General features: G+C 38.3%; 1 protein-coding gene across 2 annotated transcripts; it reads left to right on the top strand.

Annotated features, from left to right (window-relative positions):
• The first annotated feature begins 15,940 nt into the window (after nt 1–15,940).
• LOC140723816 (C-C motif chemokine 20-like) lies at nt 15,941–19,123 on the top strand. 2 transcript variants are annotated; one of them, XM_073038355.1, is made up of 4 exons: nt 15,941–16,056; nt 17,658–17,763; nt 17,854–17,931; nt 18,996–19,123. In XM_073038355.1, the coding sequence occupies exons 1-4, from the start codon at nt 15,975–15,977 to the stop codon at nt 19,027–19,029; spliced, it is 300 nt and encodes a 99-aa protein (XP_072894456.1). In that variant the 5' UTR covers nt 15,941–15,974; the 3' UTR covers nt 19,030–19,123. The 2 variants fall into 2 exon arrangements, with proteins under 2 accessions (XP_072894456.1, XP_072894463.1); XM_073038362.1 differs by having other exon boundaries at nt 17,661–17,763.
• The last annotated feature ends 506 nt before the right edge of the window (nt 19,124–19,629 follow it).

The raw sequence follows: 19,629 nt of genomic DNA on the forward strand, positions 1-19,629 counted from the left end.
TAAAGAGGGAAAGAAGCACTATTAAAAAAAACACAAAATGCACGATGAACCCCCACAAAATGCTGGAGGAACTCAGCAGGCCAGGCAACATCTATGGAAAAAAGTATAGACAACATTTTAGGCCAAAGCCCTTCAGCAGGACTGGAGAGAAAAAAGCTGAGGAGTAGATTTGAAAGGTGGGGGGAGGGGAGAGAGAAATGCCAGGCAATGGGTGAAACTTGGAAGGGAATGAAGCAAAGAGCTAAGAAGTTGATTGGTGAAAGAGACAGAAGGCCATGGAAGAAAGAATAAAATGGGGGAGGGAGCACCAGAGGGAGGGAGGGAGACGATGGGCGGTCAAGGGGATAACCTGAGAGAGGGACAAGAGGATGGGAAATGGTGAAGGGGGAGGAGGCATTACTGGAAGCTTGAGGGAATCTATGCTCATGCCATCAGGTTGGAGGCTACCCAAATGGAATATAAGGTGTTGTTCCTCCAACCTAAGTGTGGCCTTATCCCGACACCGTGCGTTGCTCGGATTTCCAGCATCTGTAGATTTTCTTTTGTTGGTGACCCCCGCTCCCCACAGCAGACACCATGATGATTTTAGTTTTGGTTTACGAATGTGACAATTTCAGGAAAATTCCTGACTGTTTTGAAGAAAAAAGATTTGAACCTTGTATTTAGGAATTCCCTGATAATGATGATAATCACTGAATTGTTGGTTAATAAATGAAAAGATATTTTATTTTATAAGCTACTTAATGAAAAATATTAGTATGTGTTGTAGAATCGTTTTACACATCGAATACCTGATGTAAGGAAAACAATTGAAGAGTGCCAGCTGCAGGATGGAAGTATTGCTATTCCCACAAATCCACCACTAGGAAGCAGAAGGACTTCATACTTGGGAATGTGATCATCCTCACGTTCTCTTTGAGTTGAACACCATCTTAAATGGGAACGTGAGACTGGGAGGCCCTGTTGGAGAGCTTTGGTGAGTAACAGTACTGCATTTTGTACATGGTACATATTCCAATCACTGTGTGCCTGTGGAACCAGAAATGAATATTTATGATGACGGACAGAGTACAAATAAAATAGACTTTGTTCTGGAAGGTGTTGAGTTTCTCAAGTGTTATTGCATCTGCTCTCATCCAGCTAAGTGGAAATTATTCCATGTGCTCCTAACTCTCACCTGGTAGAATGTGAAAAGACATTGGGATGTCAGAAAGTTAGTCACTCACTACTGGATAGCAAGGCTCTTATAGCCTACAGTTAGCCCCATTGAATTTCTGTTCAAAGCTCAATCTCAGGATGGTGATGGTGGGTGACTCACTGATGATGATGTCAATGAATGTCAAGGAAGGTGGTTAGACTCTTTTGTGTTCTATGATCTTTGCCTGACACTTTGCTGTGAAGATGCAAATGAATTTGAATATTGTGGGACCATCAGTGACCAGCCCTCACTTCTAACATTTTAGTTGAAAGGGAGGTCTTGAAAAATCAGATTAATAGAATTGGGCTTAGGACAGGATTTGAAACATTCTCATTATGATGTTCTGCATTATGGTAGTTTGCTCTTGTGAGGTACGGTTATGATCATTGGTTAGTTTCCCCTTGATACCAAATACTTTTAGTTTTTAAAAGGCCTCATGATGCCACATTTGATCAAATTCTGCCTTGCTTTTAGGGGCATTCACTCTCATCCCAACCAAAGAATCCAACTGTTTAAACCGAAGGTGTGTTGAGGTCTTGATCCAACTGGTCCTAGGGCAATTCACTTTGGGCATCAGTGAATCAATTATTGACAACCCAAGTTGTATTTGATATCTTTGTTAAAGTGGCTTTCCATTAATTTACAGACATTTAATGTCTCAACCAAGCAAACGCTCCTTTCAAGAATCACTTCCTTAGCGACGCGTGGATTTTCCGATGGTATTTTTACTCTCAAATATCCAAATCGGAACTTGAACTTGGAACATTCTGAGTCAGAATTCTCCCTTCCAACTGACCCAGCTTTACTGCAGCAGTGTGCAGAAGCATTTTCAATGAGTTATCTAGGTCACAGAGGCAGCCGCAAACATCACAATCAGTGGGCAAAAAATGTCACTGTGTTACAACAGACCTACATTTATTCAGAAATAGACCTCCAACCAAAATCACTTATTTGTCATGCAACCCATGCAATCATATTAATGTAAATCGTTAAATCTAAATTACATAGAAATTGTATCACAAAATGACGATAATTTTTGGACAATAATATTTGATATCACCCTAATCCACCAGCAATCATTTCCATATAAAGAAGAACTAACTCAATATAGAACCAAATACTTGCATCCATGAATGATGTTAGTGTGTTTGATCTTCACCCCAGCATCAGGAATGCACTTCATGACACCAATATTTAGTACTGATTACTACCGCAAGTTGGCATTCACTACAACTGGTGTTTAAAGTAGTTTCAATAGAAATAGAAAGTCATGATCCCAATCTACTGATTGAGCTGCTGAAATTGGGAAACCTTTCTTATAGCTTGCCTATCCAACTCCAGTTAATGACTCCCATTGATATTACAGTTTGGGTCATCTTGTATCAAACTTGTTGAGTCTTGAGGCTCAGATAAGGCTCAGATTGATAAAGATCAGCACTGGGGTTTAATTTTATACCAATGCCTGGGCTGTTTCATTACCTACTAAGAGCTGCCCAGACACCTACCAAAATCTCTAGAATATGTTAAAATTAACAAGAAACACCTTTTCCAGCATTCATCGACAAAGATATTTATTCCATGGTGCTGTTGCTGGTTATGACTGGTCACTCAGGATGAATCAGGTAGTTCAGGCAAAAACTTGTCCGCTGGTGAAGTGTTTACTCCCAGAGACTCCACATCCTACCTAGATCTCTCAAATGAACAATACATCTATAGACTTGTATGGGCTCTGAACTGAATTTGAGAGTGAAAATAAGTCAGCCATGATCAAATGGTAGAGCAGACTTGATGGGCCTTTATTTATCTATTTTTATATGGATATATAAAAATTTATATTCTTATTGTAACTTATAGTAATTTTTATGGATTGCACTGTATTACAAATTTCACAAGATATATCAGTGATAATAAACCTGATTCTGATTCTGACTCTGCTTAATATCATTAATGACTTACCACTCCAATTACTTGGATGACTTCCTACAGTATCTCTGTAGACACAAAAGACTCCCAATGCTGTAATCCACAGCAGCAATCAGTTAAAGCATCTCAGTGGGTTGAATAGCATCTGTGAGAGGCAAGCAATGTTGACATTTTGGGTCAAAGCTGTGCATCAGATCCCAAAGCATCAACAATTCCCCACACCCTCAGATCCTGCTCAACCCACCAATGTTTTGATCACCAATAATGGGTGCCATCCAATATCTGTGTAAGTATATTCTAAGAATATAGAGGTACATACAACAGGAAAAACCATCTGTCACTTCTTCAGAAGACTAAGGGAATAATTTGAAACTTGCTAATCAGCATTTTAAGATGATATTGTTAGTAGATTTTGTTTTAACCAAGAGAGAAACTGCCTACTTCTCTTTCCCAAGATCGATTGGTACTGTGGAGTTTCTGTCTACATATTAAAATTAACAAGAATCCTTGGAGATGATATAGACTAAAAATTAGGTTTCAAATTGCTGCCCTTAAACAAGATTTACAGTTCTACTAAATTATCTAAATTACTTTTTATTCCTCAATTGATAGTTTCTAAATCAATTTATCTTCTGTGGATGAAAATATATTAAAAATGCTGCAGATGCTGGAAATCTGAAACAAAAACAAAAAATGGTGGAAGCACTCAGCAGGTCAGACAGCATCTACAGAGAAAGGAATAAATATTGTTTCAAGTCCAAGACTCTTCATCAGAACTGGAAATATGGAAAAAATTGGAAAACTTCTTCCTAATTCTGATGAAGATTTAGAAATATTTTCTGCTTAATATGCTTCCTGGCCCATTGAGGGATCCAATAGATTCCATTTTTATTATCTTCCATCGACTTCAATTCTATTTTGTCATAACATGTTTGGCATGCATATTTTTATATACATCTGTTGAGCCATATATATGAGCCAAAAATGGGGAGCCATATTTTGTCTTGCACATTCAATATCTGTCTGTATTGTAAATAAAATCAAATTTTGGCTTTTACCATTGTGACACTTAAATGTCTGAGCAGTTCTTTCATTTAAGATTGCATACCCTCCCTTGAACACATTGATGAACTCTGTCTGAGCTCCCTGTGTCGACCTTCATTTAAAATCCTATGGCACATGACATTCTAGAGCGAGCTAATGATAACCATACAATTGAAATGCACTCATGTTTAAAATACAGAGCAATATTATACCCTCACTGCCAGAAGTATAGTCCAATGACTTCATTTAACTTGATTGAGAGGTAGCCCAGCACTGCGCTGTCACTTTAATCTTTATGGGTGTGTAAACTTTTAGAATATGTAGCAATAAGGGCTGTAGTAGTACCTCATAATGACTGCAAATTACTTGCTGTAATGAGACATGTCAAACAGGTTAAGCGAGCAAAATTCCCATCATAAATTTTTTGTAGATGGTGACATCATTCTTACTTGGCATTCAATGTAATCAAACATTAAAGGCAATTAGAGAATGTAAGAATAATTAGAGAACAACACACACAAAATGCTGGTGGAACACAGCAGGCCAGGCAGCATCTATAGGGAGAAGCACTGTCGACGTTTCGGGCCGAGACCCTTCGTCAGGACTAACCGAAAGGAAAGATAGTAAGAGATTTGAAAGTAGTGGGGAGAGGGGGAAATGCAAAATGATAGGAGAAGACCAGAGGGGTTGGGATGAAGCTAAGAGTTGAAAAGGTGATTGGCGAAAGTGATACAGAGCTGGAGAAGGGAAAGGATCATGGGACGGGAGGCCTCAGGAGAAAGAAAGGAGTGGGGGGGGGGGGGGGACACCAGAGGGAGATGGAGAACAGGCAAACAACTAAATATGTCAGGGATGGGGTAAGAAGGGGAGGAAGGGCATTAACGGAAGTTAGAGAAGTCAATGTTCATGCCATCAGGTTGGAGGCTACCTAGCCGGTATATAAGTTGTTGTTCCTCCAACCTGAGTTTGGATTTAGGAACCAACCTTATCAGCTCTGGGGATCTCCCAAACTGTTTCTTTGAATAATTAGAGAGTTTGCTTGAACTTTGTGGGGGAAGGTATTTTGTCACATGTATTATATGGTTTCTGTCCATTGTCCTTCATTTGCAGGCAAACATGTACAGACCTCTTTAAATGATTATCATAACTTGGATTATTAGTTGTCCATTTGCCTTGACTGAATAAACAGATGTGCCCTAGTGCTTTAAGGGGAAAATGGTGGCATGAGAGAATTTAACAGAACTGTACAGGCAGCAGATGAAAGTGGCTGAGGGAGATCTTCACTTTTTGTGGGATGGAAAAGGAGTAAGTCTGCTTCACATCCAGGAAAGAATGCAATTGGCTGCAGAACAGGCAAAATCGCAGAAAGAGAAAATAATATTACCACTATTGTAATCTCAAAACTAGCCAAATAAAATAGGATGAAAAGTGTTAACATTCCAAACCAAAGATGCCAGGTGAATTTCTCATTGATGCCAGTAAACAGTAGACAACCAGCATCTGGTAAATTATCATCCTGGTACAAACAATAGTTTGGCTTTGAATAAGATGGCCAAAATGCAAAAGATAGAAGACAGACATTGGAAGATGAAGATCAAATCTTCTCTCCTCTCTCCTCTTCTATAAGATTCTTCCTTCTTCAACCCTTTACCATTTCCACTTATTACCTCCCATTTTTGCACTTCAACTCGCTCCCCCACCTACCTAATCCTCTGCACTCTCACCTGGCCTCACCCATCACCAGCCATCTTGTGCTGCTTCTCCTTACCCCACCTTCTTATTCTGGCTTCTTCCCTCTTTCTTTCCACTCCCCAATGAAGGGTTTCTGCCTGAGATATTGAGTCTTTATTCTCTTCCATAGGTGCAGCCCGACCAGCTGTGTGTTCCTCCTCCAACAGTTTGTGTGCATTGCCCTGGATTTCCAGCACCTGCAGAATCTCTTGTGCTTGTACGATAAAGTATATTTTGCATAACATTATTAGGAACAATAATTCTGAGGTGTTTATCGGAGTATTAGCTCATACTTTTTATAAGATTAAGCCACGTAAGGAATTGATTGGAAGATAATAATTTCCTGTGTGCTGCGCCTGATAATATTCATTGGACAACCATTTCACGCCATCAACACAGGTGCCCAGTGATCTTGCTCCTCTCCAGAGTAAAATTTGTAAGATTACACTGATGGATGGAGGAGGGAAAGTGATTTGAGTTTGATATTACAACAGACCCAAAGACCTGCATGACCTATCCTCTCCCCTTGTGACAGTGACATCAGAAATCCAAAGGAAGTTCACTTGTCCCTCATTTGTTGAATCTGTGGTGAGGAACACAAAAGTGATGTTAGCATTTAGTTCAAGAGGACAAGAATATAAAAGCAAGGACATAATGTTGAGACTTTATAAAGCACTGGAGAGGCCTTATTTGGAGTATTATGAGCAGTTTTGGGCCCTTTATCTTAGAAACTATGTGTTGACACTGGAAAGGGTTCAAATGAGGTTCACAAAAAGGATTCTAGGATTGAATGGCTTGTCATATGAATAGCGTATGATGGCTCTGGGCCTAGTATTCACTAGAATTCAGAAGACTGAGAGCAGCCCTCATTGAAACTTATCGAATGGTGAGAAGTCTTGAAAGAGTGGATGTGGAGAGGATGTTTCCTGTGGTGGGAGAGTCTAGGACCAGAGGACATAGCCTCAGAATGCAGGTGTACTTTTAGAACAGAGATGAGGAATAATTTCTTTAGCTAGAGATGGTGAATCTTTGGTATTCATTGCCACAGGCAGCATATATATATATATATATATATATATATATATATATATTTAAGGCAGAAGTTGACAGATTTCTGATTGGTCAAGGCATGAAGGGATATGGGGAGCAGGCAAGAGATTGTGGCTGAGAGGAATAATGGATCAGCCATGATGAAATAGCGGAGCAGACTTGATGGGCCAAATGGTCTAATTCTGCCCCTATATATGGTCTTATTTACTTACAATGTCTGTGCACATCAACAGTTAAATGAAAACGTAATTGTTTATGCCTATTAAGTGATAATTTAAATGTTTAAGCAGCAGAAATACCACATAATAACAGGTGACATGAAAGAAAACAAGTGCTTAAAGATATGTTCCCACACAATCCAAAGGAATGATGTATGACTGCATTGTATTGAAAATTATCACTCTGTTGCTTTGGCAGAAAGGATAGTTATATCTTTACAGTGATTGCTTATTAAATAAATATTTTAATTAAACATTTCCCTTAAGGAAATGTCCAGAAACTAACAAAGTATTTCACAAAAACTGTGTTCAATTGTTCTTTGTTTCATCTAATTCTGCCATTTTTATTGTGAATAGTCAACTTTGTTCACTGCCACAGTCAAACCGAATATAGTAGACTGCTAATAATGATGGTTATTGTGCAATTCTTCAATTTGCTCTATTGACTTAAAAGGTAAGTACCGTAATTAAAATGAAGAGACTCGGATTAAAATTCATTGGCAAGAAATGATGGGAGGGAAAAGAGAGGTGGGTTTTAAATTTCCAACACACTGGCAGTGGGAACACTGTCAACAGATGGAAGAGCTGATCTTTCTCAGCAAAGTGATTGCTAGATTAGCTTTAGCTCAGCAATTCCATTTATCAGTTAGTACAGAGCTTCCTGGCTAATTAAGCATAAAGTATCTAATAGCATGCAGACATCAGCTCTGGTCCACATGCTTAAAGTCACATTGCACAGCATTATATTTGAACGACCCTTGTTTTCCCTACTTCTCAGGTCCCTTTTCCACTTTTCCCACTCCTGCTCATGACCCTGCCCTTTCTCCCATTGGTTCCCCATCTCCTTTCCATGGCCCACTAGCCTCTCCCATCAAATTCCTTCTTCTTCAACCCTTTGCCTCTTCCATGATCACCTCCCAGATTCTCATATTATTCCCTTTTTCCTCCCTCTTTCACTTGCATACCTGCCTCCTATCGCCTTGACTCACCTGTCACCCACCAGCTCATGATCCTTCCTCTCTTCTAACCCTTCTATTCTGGCTTCTGCCCCCTTTCTTTCCAATCCTGATGAAGAGTCTCTACTTGAATCCCTCCATAGATGCTGTCTGACCTACTTTTTTCCTCCAGCATTTTGTGTGTGATTATTTGAATACATTCTGTTGTTCCTTACATTACAAAAGAGGCAAATGAGTAGTGAATGAACAGAACTGCTCCTCATTCAGTGCTGTCTCGCCACAGGCTATATTGGGAATTTAGGGAACTTCTTCTCTGCTGGAGTAAGAGGAAAATGTCTGCAGACAATCCCAGGAAAAAATACAGAGCTAGCTACAGAATCAACAGTAAGAAGTGTGAACCCTTTTTTAGACTAAATTACCTTCTCCAGTCAGGAAAACTGAACACAGCTGCAGATTCACTCAAAGCCAGCTAACATCGACTGCAGGGTTAGTCCCAAAAATACCAGACTATTCAAATGGAGATGGAATCTCTGGTGACAGAATCTTATCTCATTCAAATATCTTGTCCATGACACAGTCACCTGGAGTAGGTATCAGAAGCCAGTGAAAATCAGAAGTCAGTCTTGCATATAATCTAAGCTCTTAGTATTTACATTTGGAGTTGTATTTGATGTCTTCAAATCAATGCAGAACCTTCACCTACTATACAATCTATCAAGTCAAGTTTAATTTCGTTTAACTATATACATGTGTTGTAGCCCAGGGAAAAGTACACACTCAGGACAACAACTACTTTTTTGGGTTTTAATTCCTTTATCTGTTTTAGATGTTTAAGTGCCAGAAGAGGGTCTTAAAACAAAACAAACAACTTTACAATCAGACCCTACCGTTACAATCTCTGTTTAACCTTCAATCCATACACGTGTCTCAACCAATTGCGTGTGCAGTATAAAAATACAAAGAAAATCGCATAAAACCAATACAGTACTAATACGGTAGTGACAATTCTGAAGAAACACAATACAAACAATATTAGAATCTCCCCCAACCCTGTATTTTATACATAGCAGCAAAAAATATACGCGAATATATGTCATCTAAGATGTCTATTACTCTTTCGTACACACGTGCTGAACCCCCGAACCAAGACTAAACATTCACGTTACGCGGTTACATGCACTATCAGTCATGATATAATAAAGTTAGACAAAAGGTACATTTTGACACAACTTTTACAAGATATTGCCTGGTAGTTAAATTACAGGAAGACTCAGCTACATGGCCGGTGAGGAACTTTGCAAGCCACGCTCTGTAGCGTCAAGTTCTTTACTCGTGAAAATCTAAAGCATCCGCATGTAAAACATGTCAAATTACTGATATTCTCGATTCGCTAACAAGTATAAACAAATTCATATGGATATTGTAAATTAATGCTTACCTTTCCTCACCAAGCCCAGCACCTCTGGGGGAACTTGATTCCACCACCTTACCAGTTTCGGCGGCAGAAAATAAATGCTCTCCCCGCTATCCCGTGCATGCAAAATGACGTCACCATCTCCACTTAAAGACACAGACAACTATTCTCGCATTACCTGGATGAAAGCCTGAGTACACTTTTTAAAGATAATGAATAGCATTCGATGGTCACCCGGTTACAGTTTCTCCAAACTAGGGTGTAAACCACAGTAGTACACATAACACACATATAGCACATGAAACCCCATTTTACTGGGCATCTCTAGAGATGCAGTTTATTAAACCCTCGCTAACAGCCACCGGACTCAGCGGAGAGAAAAGCACCTTTCCCAGACTCCTTATGTCAACGGTCAATATGACTTGAGTCCCACCAGACCTGTGAGATTGGGATGTCTTGCCCACATGAACCCCGATCTGTATGAATACTGTGTAATTTACTGCCCCCATGCTAATGTCTGTCTGCAAGAAATAACAGACCGTACACTGCATACTATTATAAAGAAAGTATATTTATGAATGCTAACTTAACCAAACCGTTATTAAAGAAAAGACAAAAAACAAAAGGACCCATCATAATTATATGGAGCTCAGAAAACTAGGGGGCTATGGATAACCCTAGTTAATTTCTCAAGTAAGGACATGTTCAGCACAATTTTGTGGGCCAAAGGACATGTATTCTGCTGTAGGTTTTCTATGTTTCTATAATTAAACAGTCAAATGTGCACAGTTGGAGATCAAATCTTTCAAAAGCCATTGTGTCCGATGTACTCATTATGCCAACTCCTATTCACTGATCCCCGGTAGAATTCGCCCTCTTGGGCTTCATGGAATTACGCATTTCTGCCAGATTGAATCCTCTCTCAAGCTTCTCCTCTCTCCACCTCCCGCCAAAAAAGACCTCAACCCACCTCAGTGTCCATCACAAAACCTTTCTGCTTAGCATTCTCTACAACCTTCTCCCTGTTCCGCCATCCTGATTGGATAACACGACATTTCTTAGCAGGAACATCACCACCTCTTATCTTTAATGGCAACCCAAACACTAGCAGAGGAACACACAGCTTCTACAAAAAGCCATTATAGTAAATATCCTACAACATTAGCAGTAAAATCTTTACCAGGAGTTACACCCACAATAACTTACGATAGTGAGAGTGAAATCTACAGATGAATTATGCATAAATAAACAAAGTGAAGTGCATAAATTAAATTTTGCAGGATAGAAAATGGATTAATCAGTGACACTTTGTTTGTGATACAGCTTGGAGGTTAGAAGCCTAATGGTCTGAGGAAAGAAACAGTTTTGCATCCTGACTGTTCTGTTTTTATACATCAGAGTCTCTAGCCTGATGGTCAAAAGTCAAAGAGTTCACTGAATGATGGGTGGGATCCTTAATAATACTAAGGACTGCATGTATGCAGTGCTCCTGATAAATGTCCCTGATGGATGGTAGGAAGGCCACAATGATCCTCTCAGCAATTTATATTCCTTTGTTGGGACTTCTGGTCTGATGCTCTGCTGCTCCCATACCAGATGTAGATGCAACTTGTCAGGGCACTCTCAATGGTGCTCCTCTGCACAGGAAGGGGTGCTGCAATAGGAGGATGATAATGAAAACTTGGAAGAAGATGTCATGCACCACGAGGATGCACCATTACAGAACTTGGGCTTTCTATTCTTTTGGGAACAGTGGGGTAACTGGTTGGGTTTACACCTGGTGCAACATAGCAGGATTAGATGGTGGAGGCAGGTGCAGTGCTGGAAAATATAAGACAGAGATTGTAAACCTCCCCAGATATTGTATCTTGTTTCCTCTTTTCTTCATTCCCTGTCTTTTCTTTAAGTTCCTCTCTGAGGAGCCCATGTCTTTCCATGCACCTATTTCCAACACTCATTGCTGCACTACGTTGTGGACTGAACATGAAGGAAGCATCTTCCATGACATCATGTTGGTCCATACTGAAGAGGTCATCTGGAATGATAAATTCAACAAAACCACATTGCCAGTATTCCAATGAATTGCCCCATCATATTTCACATTGGAGAGATAGATTCATGTTTTGTTCCTTGTCTGAATAATTTGGAAAGGGTGGAGATTTATAGGATAAAGAAATCAAGGTTGCTGACTGGGTGCTTTGCACATCCTGAAAACTGTATTTGCAAACCATCTAGAGATTAAGAGAAATACAAGAGACTGCAGATGCTGGAAGCCTGAGCAAAATAATAAACAACTGGACAAACTCAGCGGGTGGAGCAATACCTGAGGGGGAGAAATTTGTTGGCGGTTCAGGTCAAGACCCTACATCAGAACCCTGTACAAAAAGAAAAATTACCTCTATGTATCAGGATTATTTTCACAAAAGGAAAGGGGGCATTTAGAACATATAGCAATCCTTACACTTGTATGGCAAAATGAACAAATATAATATTGAATCGCCCATTTAAAAACATGGTACTGTATAAAATGCAGTAATGCAGGGCCCATAAATAAGGTGTCAGACTGAAATATTGACAATTCCTTTCCTTCAGCAGATGCTACTCAAACTGTTGAGTTCCTCCAGCCATTTACTTTTTTGCTGGAGATTAACAGGACTAAATCTTTTTTTCCTGGAGTGAAAGCAAAAGTGATTAAAATGTAAATCCTGAGCAGCTACAGGTTTCTGGCCTGAAATGTTAACTCTGCTTCTCTTCCCTCAGATGCTGACTGGCCTGCTATTTCTTGCACTTCCTGTCTTTGTGTAACCTTCTGAGCATCTTCAACAATCAAGATGTAGAGACAATGATTTCTCCTGTAGGAAACTGTAGAACTAGGATCTTTGTTTAAAAATAAATATCATCAATTTAAGACAAATGAGGTATACTATTTTTTTCTTGAGAGGATTGTCAGTTTCCAGAACTTCCTTCATCAAAGGGCAGTGGAAGCAGAAGCTTCCAATATTTTAAGGCAGAGGTAGATATATTCTTGATAGTCAAAGACAAGAAAGGTTACCATTGATAGACAAGCATGCCAAATTGAGTTCCCAGTCTGATTGCCCATAATCAATAAATGGCACAGCTAGCTTGAGGGACTGAGTGGCCTTCACTTGCTCCTAGTTCATATGTTCATATGGGTATGCCATTTGGTTGCAGTTTATCTTCCACCGTATCCACAGCTGATCAGGATTTGGATATCCAAGAGTCCTCTCATTTTGATTGTTGTTATCTATGATCATTGACGTACATGGCAATTTTCTCAGTTACAACATACGTACTGGTTGGTGAAAGATACCTCATTCACTTACTAATACACAGGCATGGCTTGACAGAAATCCTGAATCTGTCTCTAGCTGGATCCTGAAGTGATCTGCAAGTTGAATGTTTGGTTACTTTTATATGGAGCAAGTTCATCAGGCTGAGCAAAGAGCATATTTCATTTAAGAAGGCTGAGAAGTTCTGGCACTAGCTATGTGAGTGCTTAGGCTTTGCAAGACTCCACTGTTCTGACAGTGAATGTATTCCCTGTGTAGAGTGTATGGTTCCTGCAACCCACGCGTCTGTCACAGGCTCCCCTCTGTTTTACAGTTGTGGCCTACTCAGATGCTGAGGCTCCTGTGATTGCCCAGTCCACCCCAACTCTGGATCCCAGAGTGTTGCTTCAGGTATTGGTGACAACCCTCTGACACCTGTAAAAGGTATGCACAGATCTAAACTGTAGATACCAAACAACAGATTCAGACTCAAGACATTCACCCCAAAGGTTTGTCAAAACAAAGTTCAACATATATAAAGAAAATGTTTCACATTTGTTTTAGCGTGTCACACCAGACAGTCAGCCATTCTTGTCTGGCGTGTGGTGTCAGGATTGGTCTCCTTTCGGATTAACCGGGTCACGATATGAACATTCCTAACTAGACCCTTGTTTTTTTTCTTACAAGGCCGAGTGGCTAGCTCAACGCTCAACCCGTCACAGATGGAAAGAGTACTCAGGGGTGGCCCGACTTGGATTCGAACTCAGGAGCCTTCGCTCCGGAGTCCGGCGCTGATGCCATTGTGCCACCAGCCAGCCTTCACAGTCACTTAGAAGAACAGGTCTGGAGCTAGGGTTTTATTGAGAATTCCATTGTTAGCTCATTAAACTCCTTGGGAAAAACCATGGATCCTGTATTAAAACCAAACTGAAGTCACACATAATGACTGATTAACAGACTGAAATTAATCTGTCTCTCATTTCCTCACTACTGAAAAGTGTCCAAAGTATAAATTTAGAATTGGGGAGCACAGTGGTTACCACAATCATTTACAGAATTATCTTAGTAACTTCCCTCAGGAGTTCAAATCCTCTCTGCTTTCTTTTTCTGCCAATTGCCTTGTCAATTATTTACTGTGACTTCTAACAGAATACCCATGGATGGGTTTGGGAATTTTGGAATTTCTGGCACCAAGATTGATTGTTCACAAGGTCAATGACGAAAACTGAGCTCTCAGGAACTCTGCAGCAGCGAACACAAACATAGCAAAGAATGTATGAATAGTATCATTTTCATACTTGATACCATGCATGATGAAGAATTTTATTTTTCATTTGATAGACTTTATCAACATATGAATTTCAGAATGATCTCTTGAAGAATTTCCTGGCACGTGTACAAGCTTACACTTTCAGAGGCTAAAAATATAACCAGGGTATTTTTGAACAAAACATCTGCCACAGCTTCACTGAGATTTGTAAAGGCACCGCAGGTTTGAAATTTCAGGTACAGAAAATATAAGTGAAAGCCTGGGATTTTTCAAATCTTGTGAAATCTTGACTTGTACAATTCTTGATTTTCATTCAATATTTGTGCACTTGACACTTTGACACACAAGAAACCCCAGATATTTGAGGCAGTGTCCAATTACATCCCAAGCACATCTGGACTCAGGGGAGAATCAAAGGGGATCACTGCACATGGATGTTTGGTGGGTTTATGCAGGCTGGTGGGACGAAGGGTTTATTTTCAGGCTTTGTGACTCAAAGTTCTAGGATGTTCTATGATGACATATGGGATAATATTATTATTGTTGTTGTTAATATTATTATTAATAATAATAATAACTATGTACTTTATTGATCCCAAGAGGGAAATTCTTTCATTACAGCAGCAACATTTAAAAATACAAAGACAAAGCAAGTCCAAACTTGGTGCTCAGACCTGATTTCAGGTAGGTCTCCTATACTGTGCTCTCCTATTGTTCACACCAACCTTCCATCCTTGTAATTACTTTCATCCTACCCTGAGCTAGCAAGACTTGTCCAACACATCACTATTCCACACCACAGTAGGGCCAAAAGTAGTAGTGGTTGAAGAAGGTAACTCACCACCACCTTTTCACAAACAATTAGGCATAGGCAATAAATATTGGGCTTGTCAGCAACAGGCAAGTCACAAAATTAATTTGATAAAATAAACATTGATAAATATGAACTATGCAATCTAACAAAATAATCAGAAAAGGTAATGGTTACATAGTCCAACAGAAGATGCAGGAAATGATTGGCAGATCATGCAGCACCTGTGGAAGAAGAAACTGATAACATTTCAGGTCAAAGACCTTTTGTCAGAACTGAAAATAAGAGAGAAACAAGTTAGCCTTCAATTGCAGAGAATGGTGGTTTTCACGGCTTTTTTATGTCAAATAAAATGAAGATTATTAACTGGATGGAGAACACAATACAGACATTCAGGATTTTGGGCACAAGCTTCCAAACCTGCTGTAAATATTTATAAAAATGAAAATTGCACATAAATAACCTTTAAATAGAAAATACTAGAAGCACTTAGCTGTCAGGCATTAGCTATGAAGAGAAAAGCAGTTACTGTCTCAAGATCATTCTTTGGAACTATGAAAAAACATTCTTTTTCAAAATCAGAGAAGATAGAGGAGAAATTAATTAGACAAAGGGAATATATCTGTTAAGAAGAGACTGAATGAGTTAACATCAGTATTGTCAATTAATGTGGAATAATTTTAAAGGTGACAAACTGAATTCTGTTTCTTTAGTTTTATTAATATTGTATTAAATATGTAAATCCATATGTATGTCAACTTTACTGAAAGTTTTTTCTTGCTTATTTGCTTTTTGCAGACTGTTATTTTTTTTCTTTTGTATTTTAAATTGATACAAAATAATTGAAATTTGTTACTGAGTTTTGATTGTGATTGCTGTGGAAAAAGAGGGGAGGAAGCTTGTAACGAGGGGAATTTGTTTCTCTTTTGTAACCCTGTAAATTTTCCCATGACATATTTTACCTAAACTTAGAATCTTCTCTATATAAGTAGGTGATAGAAATCACAAGTTCAATGCACAGTTGGAGATCTTAGAATCATTTGTATCACGAGAAAAAATTGCTTCAAACATGAGAGCTCTCAGGCATCTGTCAGTGGCTGTTTTGTTTTCATTCTTGATTCTGAACATGATCGATGATTCAACCTCTGCAAGTAAGTCTACATCTGTTATTTAATTAACTGCATTTCAAGGTACAGAATAAGGCTGATATTATTTCTTTTGATTTGATATGTGGATTCCAGTTAATCGGGACCAGTACATTCTAGATTCTGCTCCTTTTAAGTGGATGCCCCAGTTAGCCAAAGTTTCATGGAAATAGTTTAAAAGATATTAAAAAAGCAGAGTAACAAAGCTGTGTATTTAAATTAAATATGGAACAAATTAGAATACGACCAACACTACTACAGTACTATAAAACTGTATCAGTTCCTAACAGGTATCAACAGAGGAATTCCTCCAGTGTACACAGTGAATGAAATCAGCACAGACACCTGGTGCAGATAATGGACTGCCTTCACACAATGCAAGATGATTGTCAATACCCTTCAAATTCTTCATAGTTCTTAACTTGCTGAAGTAGTGAAATAGTTTCATTTCTTCCCGGCTGTTTCTGGCATCACCAAGCCTCAATGTTTGAAAACGCAGTGAGGAAGACTGTTCTGATTTGTCTTATTGGTTGTTTCTCAGCAACTAACAGTGACAAAAATCACTCCTTTTTAAATACAGACACACGCATCTGACACTATTTAAAAACTGTTCACTCTAAACATAGTGTAGCATCTAATGGCTACACAAGTGCATGCGACTGACGCTAGTTAAACCCTGTCTGGCAACAGGCTCCTGCTCCAATTAAGCAGTATAGTGTGACAAATATATAATAAGGGAATCCTGGTAGTTTTCTCAATTAGTTTTTATTCTTTAAGAGTTGCCCGAATAAATGGCTGCCCTGATGAACCAATGGCCCAAAAAACCAGAATCCACTGTATAAAATATCCGACATCAGTAAGATGAAAGTCCTATTAATTTTTAAAATTTATTTATGACCAGAGTTTATTGCCCATTCTTGAGAAGATAGCAGTGAAACATCAGATTGAGCTGTTGCTGTTCGTATATTAAAAGTATTGCCACAATATAGGATCTTCCAGAATTTGGTCCCAACTAAGGTAAAGAAATAGCAAAGGATTTCCAAATACTGCAAACTTGGATGGGAATTTACTGATGTTGAAATTTCCATAGGTCTTCTATCCCATTAACACCATATTAGTATCAAGGAACTGGCGCTCACCTCAGCATATTTATGCAGTTTAATCAATACATGGGCTTTTGTGTTAATTCTAATACAACAAACATATATCTATCCACAATAGGCATTTAGCTGAGGACAAGATCAAGCAGTTTTCCTTTCCTGAAGGACATTAGTGAGCTAGTTGGGTGTTTATAACAATGCACAGCCACTCATATTGACAATAGCTTATTTTATTCTAAATGTCATGATATTTATTAATAGAAGCTCTGCAGAATCCATGGTGAAATTTAAGCCAGATCATTAATTCATATTAAAAGTCTCAATTTATATAAATAAATGATCATTAGAAGAATGATAACATTATAAAGGTGTTAATTATTTTTAATTCAAACTTTAATACACAAATGAACTATTGAATTTTATAATTATAAAATTCTATAATAAGTGTAATAAATATTCTTATCACATGAAAACATAAATGTGTCTTCCCACTTTTTCTCTCCTCAGTAGCAGACTGCTGTCTCCACTACTCCCAATCTCGACTACCATTCCGACTGATCTCTGGGTTTGTGATGCAACAATCTAATGAGATGTGTGATATTGATGCAGTCATGTAAGTACATGGTACTGAACTATCATTTAGACTGAATTAGCACTGGGAATGTGCCTTAATTGACATACTCTATTTGAATTTATTTTACAGATTCTACACAATTAGAGGACGAGCTATTTGTGCAAATCCAGAAGAAAGATGGGTGAAAAGAGCACTGCACTTTCTCAGGTATGGACACACTCTAATCTGTACCTAACTTGTTGCAGGTTAACTTGACTTTGTGTTAAAAGTGTAAATTTCATTACTACAGCAAATCAGCAATTAAAACAATTTGGAAAATTTTTAGATGAAAATCTGGCTTCCCACTCACTCTCATCTATGACCTCACGCACAATCAAAATACCTTCCGCATTCACTAAAGAGATTAAAATAAATAACAGTGATATTTTAATCTATCTTTGGATATCATTTTACTTCTGAGCAAATTTCTATCAGACTTAAGATTGATTCAAAAGTTTATGTTATGTTTTATGGATCTTATTTGAAATTACAAGCACAATTATTTGAAAAATACTCTATGGTAATAGCTCCAGCATCATAGATTATTGATAAAAAGTTAGAGGACAGAACGTCTTAATGTATGTGTAAAAAAAGTTCAGTTTTTTTTATTTTGCCTGCATTTACCAGCTTTCCAGTTAAAGAAGTTTTTTTGGTAAATGATAACAATCACGTGCAAGGCAGCTGCTGCAGGATATGAATAAGAATCATACCTGCATAATTTGTTTATGTATGTTTACAGTGGGTCTGACACCCTTGATTTGATCCGGATGCAGAAGCCAATGTTCTGCACCAAACATATGGTTTTTTAACTGAGATTGTTGACAGAGAATGAATGAAATAGCAATGTTCTAAATCATACAAACATTCTTTGGCTTAATGATTACACAATTTAAATAAAAATTGTGGAAAAAAAGAAAATCAAACCAAAAGCCAAGCTATTCCATATCTACAGAAAAACAGATTTATGCATTGGGCACAAGAGACCAGATGATGCAAACCTAAAATATCACAGGAAATGAATGAGGCAGCATCTGCAGATACAGCAGGCTAAAGAAAAAAAAACAATTTGAGTTTGTAGCCATCTTCAAAATAAAGTGTAAGAGTTGGGCAGGGAAAATTTATTCAGTAAGCTTTATTGTAGATAAGGACTGAAATTGGCTACAGATCTGTTTTGTCTTAACATTAGAGACCAGATGATTAGTAATCAAATTCCTTTTGTCTTTTCCCCATAGCAAAAAGCTAGAAGAATTATCCATTGTTGGATGAAATCATTCTCCAAAGCTATATTACTTAAACAATTATTTCTGCATAGCATCTATGTATTAAAGTATAGTTAATGACAACATTCCTCTATCTGCACTAAGTTGTAATGCTTAATTATTTTTTATTATTATTTGATTGCAAGTTTGTAATACAATGAAACCTATGTTTATTGTATATCATTCAATGTTATTTTTATATATTTTCTGCAAAATTAAAGATCTAAAAATCCATCACTTTTTATTTTCCTAGTATTCTTTTCAAGGCCATAATACTAGGGTGCTTACCAGCTTTTCACACTTTACAGAATGAAATTAAATTCCTGGGTATCAACATATCAGATGAACCCAGCACATAGGTGTAATATTAAAGAAATTGCGGCTTTGCTTTCTTAGCAACACACATAAAATGCCGGAGGAACTCAGCAGACCAGTCAGCACATCTGGAAAAGAGTCAACAGTCGACATTTTGGGCCAAGACCCTTCTTCAGGACTGAAAAGGAAGGGAAGAAGTCAGAGTAAAAAAGCTGGGGGAGGGGAGGAGGAAGTACAAGATGGCAGGTGAAAGGTGAAACCGTGAGAGGGCGCGGGGGTGAAGTAATGAGCT

This window comes from Hemitrygon akajei, chromosome 3, assembly GCF_048418815.1.
Source record: "Hemitrygon akajei chromosome 3, sHemAka1.3, whole genome shotgun sequence".
Taxonomy (NCBI): Eukaryota; Metazoa; Chordata; class Chondrichthyes; order Myliobatiformes; family Dasyatidae; genus Hemitrygon; species Hemitrygon akajei.